Raw genomic sequence first — 7,796 nt, forward strand, 5'->3', positions numbered from 1 at the left:
AGGTCAATCCATGCTAGCACACACAGATGGCCTAAGTTTGAAGATGAACCAAATAAAGGACAAAGGAGCTAGAGCATACTTGGACAAACCATACCTTGGAGGATCAACCAAGGAGAAGTTCCACACAACCATCTTAAAGCATTGAACAAACAAAGGAAGATCAATGAAGGCCAAAGCTTGTGGATCAACAACTTTCAAATTAGCTTGAACCAAATGGTGGCATCATCCTTGGAAGGTGTAAAGCAAAAACGCTCTACCTTGAAGATCCCAAAGCAAGCAAAGCACACCATTGAAGATCAAATGAAGATTGGCTCAAGAGAACAAGAGAGTACTTAGAATGGTAGTATGTATCATCTTTCTCTCTTGTGTTTTCTCTTATCAAGGCACATCTTAAAACCCCTAAAAATGTGTTTTTCAAAGAGACTAACACACCCTTTAAGGACTTAAATGGATAAGTGAATGGCCATGGTGGTGTACCAATATGTTGGGACCCATATGACATTCAGCACAAGAATGAACAAAACAGAGTTCCGAAGCAACAATCTGGACCAGCAACTAAATCCTATCAAAACTTGTTTAAAATATTTTCAAATATTTTTGAAAATATTTTTAACAGATAGCTCTCATTTTTCTCATATCCGTAGAGTATAAGAACATCGAAATCTGATGCGAAATGAAGAAGATATGAATTTTTCAAATGAAACACTGTTTGCTGGAAATCCAGTCTGGGAACTCCGAGCTCGGAACTCCGAGCTCGGAACTCCGAGAAATGATCCAGGTCTAAAATTAAAAGCTTTGTTTGAATTCTCGGAACTCCGAGCAGTGTATTTGTTCAAAAAATTATAGCCGTTGGAGGCCCAACGGCTAGTTGACTGTTTGACCCGAAAATAACCGTTTTGCTCCTAAAACGGTCATATTGAGTTGGGACACCATATATACCCATCTAATGGGTCTAAAACACTAGAGGAACATTGTCCAACTCTAACAAACCCTAGAAAATCATTTGTGAATCATTTTTGGGTAAAAACTCTCACCAAACTCATTATGCCTTGATTTTGGGAAAATCATTTGAGATTGGTTTAGGCTTTCATTTGCAAATTATTCTTGAGAGAAAGTGTGTGAGCTACAACTTGTAATCAAGCCTAGTAAGAGGCTAATACTTCTTCTTCTTCTTCATTCGATCGGTGGCAAGGGCATCCGTGTTTAATTCCCTTGGGTGAAGCGCTTAGAACTCGGCGGAGAAGGAGAGTCATTGTAAAGGTGGAAGGGCATCCTCATTTAATTCCCTTGGGAGAGTAATCGCCTCGGAGCCGGACGTCGTGGAGGTCTCAATAGTGGAAATCCTCAAGTGCGACCTTGAGTAGAGTGGAGTAGGCCTTTGGCCTAACCACTATAAATCCATGTGTCGCTTGCGTTGGTATTTCTCGATTTCTCACTCCCTCTCTCACTCTCTTATTTGTGCTTGTATTATTATTTAGAATTGAGTGAGTTAGCATTGCCATCCAACGTGAATATTTTTACATCGCTAATTAGCCCACTAAATCTCCTAATTAAGTTGGTTGTTTAAACAAGAGTTTTTAAGCTAATATGCATTTGTGAAAATTGGTTAAGCTTAACTAATTCAACTTAATTAACCAAGGGATAAAACTAGGGTGAAATTAGTAAAAGTTTTCAAAAGGCAAAAGTTTTATAAACATCCTATTCACCCCCCCTCTAGGTTGCCAAACCAAGTCTCTACTTGGATTTCACTTCTTCTTCCTTTACAGTAAAAAAGTCACACCCACCTGGTATTCCACACCTGCTCTTACTTATCAAACCAAAAATTGTAAAGTAGAATCCAGTCTTAGCAAAAGAACTAACCTTTCATACCAAACTTAGTTATGTGGTTCAACAATTTAATCCCTAATCTATAATCTTATGGTTCAACAATTTAATCACTAATCTATTTACCTAACCAAAGACTTTCATCTAAAATCATGGTCTATACAATAAATCACAGATCTCCAATATTTTAGAATGCGCAGAATTATTGACAGAAAGGCAAAGACTACAAGGAATGAAAGACCACTATTTCTCAGAGGGTGGGTTCATAACACACCATAATGGGTGAAATAAATCACGATATATTTTTTTTCAACAAAAAGGCTCAAAAAATTGCAAGCAATGAAAGAGCACTATTTCTCAGAGGGTGAGTTCATAACACCAAAATGGATAAATGAACGCAGGCTCCAAATTAAGTCTTAATCCTGAATCAGATGATAAAAATCTACAATATGCTTTCAAATCTAGTAGGAAACATGTTTCATAGATATGTTCAAGTCGGCAACATTAAAAAGAAGAAAAAAAAGTAATAATATCCACGATTTGGATTTTGTAGAGGAAAAACTCTCATAGGATGATATGCTTGGTGCTGAAAATAACAATTCCATATGGACAATAAGATGCTCCAAAGAACTCGTCTAGAGCTTCCCCCTTATTTTTATAAAAAATTAACCATATGATATTACCCAATCTGAAAGGAGTCAAACACTAACACCCATAAATTCTCCTCAAAATCTATTCCATCATACTTTTCTAAGCATACCAAGGCACAAAAGAGGGATTTTCATCCAAAATAAGAAACCTCAAAAACTCATCCTAACAAATATAAAAATTCCATAAAAATACTCAAAAAATGCAAGGGTGTCCGCACGGGCGCGCGGTATATGACTATATGCTACCTGTATGGGTGTGGCTCTTTGGCTTAAAGTCATGGGTATGCTCCCCATTGACGCGAGTTCAAATCCCCCCGGGCTTACCCGATGCGTGTGGTTTATGGGTGATAGTCCTGCCCCAAAAATTGGCGTAGGGATACCCTATGTCAAAAAATAAAAAAAATGGTATATGCTGATGCCAGCATTATGTCACTATTTCAGCCCAATTCGGTCCTCTTTTCTTCGCCTTTTCTCCTATACTAAGTTTTAATGACCCTTAGATTTATTTCTGCATCAGTTCATTTCACTTGACTAGACACTTTTTGCAATGGATTTCTTAATCAAGCACTGGTAACAGAGTTCAACACACAAATGCAATGGAAATAAGTACCAGTATACGTTCAAAAAAGAAAAAAAATGAATAAAAACAAGAACAATTTACACAGGGTCAGCTTCTTCAATTCGCCAAGTAACAATAATTTGCAGCAACTCTCAAGTACATTAACAACAACTATTTAAATGCAGTAAATAACAAAAGAAATAAATTGGAACCCATTGAACTTTTGAAACAGAAACTGTATTGGCAGTAGTATAAATCGAGTGAGGATTTACACTTTATTGCTGAAACATGGACACATCCCATGCAGGTAGCTATGGTAATTAGTCCCAATCCATCAGTCCGATCCAAAAACTTCTGAAGGAATTCGCTTCTTATTTTCATCTTAAGTTCATGGAAAAAATGTATAAGATAAGATGCTCAAGACCTACTGTTAGTGAATCTTGAAACACATTCCCTCACAATGGAACCATGGCACACCCAAAATTTTTTATGGCATCCACCGACCCGCATGCCGATATATTACTTCACTCTCAACTCCAAAGTTAAAAAATGGGGTAACTTTCCAATAAAATTAAAGCCTTCAGAAGGACATGATGTGTGGGTTGTTCCAAAATGGGGATACAAACCAAGGACTTAAACCTTTTAGTTATTCCTCTGATGCACGGAAGCATATCTTCTCAAGCTGCACAGGCCAATCTACTCCGAGTAGCTGAGGTCTTAGTTCCATTGCAGTCCGAAAATCCACCAATGACGCAGAAAAGCAATGGTCTGATCTTTGAACACATTGATCGGGCGGTGTAAGCTTACCATTTACCCGCTTCGTATATTTCTCGGTGCACTTTGTTCCTGCTAGTTCCATACAAGGCTTGATCAACCTCTTCAGATACGCACCCAATGCTTTGTTTAACAGATTAACGTAGTCATCTGACACATCCAGACCCTCAAGGTCCAGCTTATGCTTCAAACGTTTCTTCAAAGATCTGGCATCGGGAAGCTTAGAACTACTATGACAAGTCTCGGGGATTTCTGACCCATGGAGATGAATGCTTGGAGACCTTCTTTTACGCGCAACACCGCCACCCATTGTGATACCGAGAGGAGCCTGGATAGGACTTCTACTTAGAACACATGGGCGGTCAGCTACTTGTTCGACCTCTTCCCCATCTTCCAAAGAGACAACTTCAGACAAAGCTTTGCTACCAATTGAAACTTTCCCTACAGCACTTTGTGGCTCTTGGGAACTTTTTAAATCACAAGAATTAGTTACTGACTGTACATTCTTGGCAGGCTCAGAATTGAGCTCATCATACAAGAGAGCTTGAATCTTCCCATAGGGTCCAAGAGGACTCATACGGTCCCTGAACTTGCGATCACGAATGCTTGGAGACCTTCCTTTGCGAGGGGACGGAGGAATTGCATCACCCCAAAGAGAATTGAAATTTTTATGATGTCCATTGGTAAATGTAACATTTGGAGAACCTTCCCCTTTGGTCAAATTAGTGGGAGGTGACTTGGCGAGAAAAGCATTCTTAAGAATGGACCCAATAAACTGATTGTGAAGGGATACATTCGCCCTTCCAATCATGCTAAGACATAGCTTATTGAATTCGGACTTGCTAATTCTATGGCTAAGAAATCGCCTAAGGTGATGGAAATATTTCTCCGATCTCTCGTGCCCAATCTTCCTAACAATTTGATCTTTGAGTTCCAAGATATTGATTCTAGAGTATTGTCGATAGGGCGGCATTTCGATTTCCAAACAACAAATATCATCAAAATGCTCTCTGTCAAACACTATAGACAGAAATAATTAAACCACAAAGTTTCGACGAAGAAAACCACATCTCTAGATTTTAAATCCGAAAACCTAACTTCAAACTTCCAAACTTTGAGCTTATCTGGATTTTCTGGAAATCTCAATAAAAGAAGTACACAATTCTTCCTGATTTTAGCTGGAGAGTTGAATACTGGAGCAAAAAACAAAACCCACCAAAGATATTAGCTAAAAAAAAAAAAATCTGCAAATTTCATTGGACTAATCAACTAATAGAAACCCATCAATCAAGAAAAGCAATACTTGAAGATTAGAGATAATAAATGAAAAAAAGAAAATGAAAACAACAAAGTTTTGTCTCAGTATTTTTCGATCCTACCAAACAAAGTGCAATACCAACAGCATCAAAAAAATAAAACCAAATTGCAGAAAATTCAAAGCTGGAATTTAAAGTCCATACAAAACCCACTTGTAATTTTGCACCAAAGAACCCATAAAAGCAATCAAGCAGCAAAAAGGGGAGAAAAGAAAAACTAAATAAACCGAATAGGAAGACAAAAAAAAAAGATGGGTATGGCGAAAACCCACCTGGTTTGAAGGATAGTGTAATCAGGGCTTGCCCTTTGCAGGGTTCTTTCGTGAGAGAAAGAGAGAGAGGGGTGTTTGCGAAGCTTCTCACGCTCGGGTCAAAGATACGTGTATATTTGAGCTTTTTGCGAAGTATCTAAGGTTTGAGACTTGTCCAGTCGAGTTAGAACTTAGAAGTAGAACTTTCAAAGGCTCAGAACCCAGCTTACAAACCTACTAAGTGGGGTCTTGTTTGACTAGTGGACAAGAGTTATGCCTGTTTTGAATCCCACATATGGTTCTTTTCTACTGATGACTAATGGCTCAATGGCTCACCAATGACAAACAGGGTTGTGATTTTATAGGAAAACACTGGTCAAGTTTGGTTGCACATAGTTGCCTTGTTGAGTAATAGTGAACTCATGGCACATATGTACACAATATTTTTGAATAAAATGATTAAAAAGGTCATAGGAATTTGACAACAAACTCTTGGAAGTAAAAACATTGCCTTTTTATCGTTACTCAATATGTCACACTGAAGAAAACAAGTTCAATGTCTAGTACATGTGTAAACACATGATTTTTTTTTTTAAATCTCCTTTGTTTTATCCCTTTTTTAACCTAAGCCAAAATGTCATGAGCTTTTCACATGTTTACAGCCCATACCCCTCTCCTTTTAAGTATCAAAATAACTAGAAGACTCATTGTATGTACAAATATATTATATATGCCATTTGATTGCTGAAAACTCATTGGATTTTTGCCTATCCAAATCTAGTCTCTTCCCCAAACGAAAGCCCGCTCAAATCTTGCCTTAAATATGTCGTATCTCAAGGGATCCCAATCAATCCCATACCATTTCTCCTCTACAAATGGGCACACCAGCAGCCTTTCAAAGCACGAAAATCAACATGGCAACAAGCCTCTACAAGCTACAAGCTCTCTCTCTCTCTCCCTCTCTCACACACACATTTTTCAAGCAATTTCTTCTATTTTCTTCACCTTTTCTTCATTTTTTTTTTCGCCATTTTAACGCCAGGGCAACGGCTCGCCATCCAAGTCATCAAACAAGGGCCATACGGCCCACCTACACTTCTTCTCTTCCATCATCAGAACAAGAACACTTGCCTCGTTACATCAAAGCGAAGGCCTAATCTCATTTTACATTTATTTTGCTCTAAAAATCTGATTTTAATCCTTCTTTCTATTTGATGTTTATAGTCTGAAACAACAAACACTTGCTATTTGCTGTTGTTTAAAATTTGTAAATCTTAAGTCACCATCATCTTATACTCATTTGCCTGTGAAATAATTAAGTCTGGTTGTTAAACCTCTCATCTTAATTCTTTTTACCGCACCTATACTGTTGGGTGCTGTCTGTTTTCATTTGCCATATCTCATATATTTGGCTTAGGATAATTACTCAATTCACAGTCAAAGGGAAGGAAAGTCTCTGCTCTTTGTCGTATTTCTATCATTGGAACTTAAGATTTACCAGGTTTCTTGTCTCTTTATTGTTTTCATGTCTGAATTAATTTTATTACTAGTTTCAAATCCTGTTTAATCTTTTATCTGTTTTCAACATGCAACATAAATAAAGGGAAATGATATCACCATTCACCACTACCGTATTTTGATCATCACATTCCTCACTTTATTGAAAAGTACAGTATGGCCTGCACCATAGGATGATCCAAACCGTCCATTAGATGGGCCACAGCCTAAATAGGTTTTGCCCTAAAAATCATTTTCATAGGTTGACCCAAACCCTCCGATCTATAGAGGGTTGATCCTAACCCTCTATAGATCAGAGGGTTAGAATCAACCTATGGAAATGATTTTTGGGGCACAACCTATTTAGGCTGTGGCCCATCTAATGGACGGTTTGGATCATCCTATGGTGCGGGCCATACTGTACTTTTAACTAAAGTGCATGAAAATACGGTAGTGGTGGACGGTTTGGATCATCCTATGGTGCGGGCCATACTGTACTTTTAAATAAAGTGAGGAGTGTGATCATGAAAATACGGTAGTGGTGATATCATTTCCCTAAATAAATACTTAATAGAATTTTTTTTTCAAAATTTCTTTTTTGCTAAATCATTTTTTACAACGTCCTAGCAGATTATATTCTATAAATTAAATACTTATAGTTAAAAATCCTTTTCTCAAATTCTTCATGCATACACAAATAAATGTATGAGCACACACATGTGTGCACATACTGAAACAGACATATTCATATGCATACACACAAATAATGGATGAATATTTTGTGATTACCTCCAATTTGAATGAGTTGCCAATTGTGACAACCATGCATGGAAGTAGACTACCAAAAATCAGGCTTGCTTGCAAGATCCCCACGTTTTCTTTTCCTATATCACCAATTCCATAATATCGTCAGATAGGGACTATC

General features: G+C 37.6%; 1 protein-coding gene across 1 annotated transcript; it reads right to left on the minus strand.

Annotated features, from left to right (window-relative positions):
- Window positions 1-3,091: 3,091 nt before the first annotated feature.
- On the minus strand, window positions 3,092-5,581 carry LOC143875721 (uncharacterized). Its single transcript, XM_077377321.1, has 2 exons — window positions 5,396-5,581; window positions 3,092-5,000 (listed from the first exon to the last, which is right to left on the minus strand). The coding sequence occupies exon 2, from the start codon at window positions 4,778-4,780 to the stop codon at window positions 3,680-3,682; it is 1,101 nt and encodes a 366-aa protein (XP_077233436.1). The 5' UTR covers window positions 4,781-5,000; window positions 5,396-5,581; the 3' UTR covers window positions 3,092-3,679.
- Between the last annotated feature and the right edge of the window lie 2,215 nt (window positions 5,582-7,796).

Source organism: Tasmannia lanceolata, unplaced genomic scaffold, assembly GCF_043159265.1.
Source record: "Tasmannia lanceolata isolate RefF3 unplaced genomic scaffold, GAP_Taslan_0.1 ptg000004l, whole genome shotgun sequence".
NCBI classification, from domain to species: domain Eukaryota; kingdom Viridiplantae; phylum Streptophyta; class Magnoliopsida; order Canellales; family Winteraceae; genus Tasmannia; species Tasmannia lanceolata.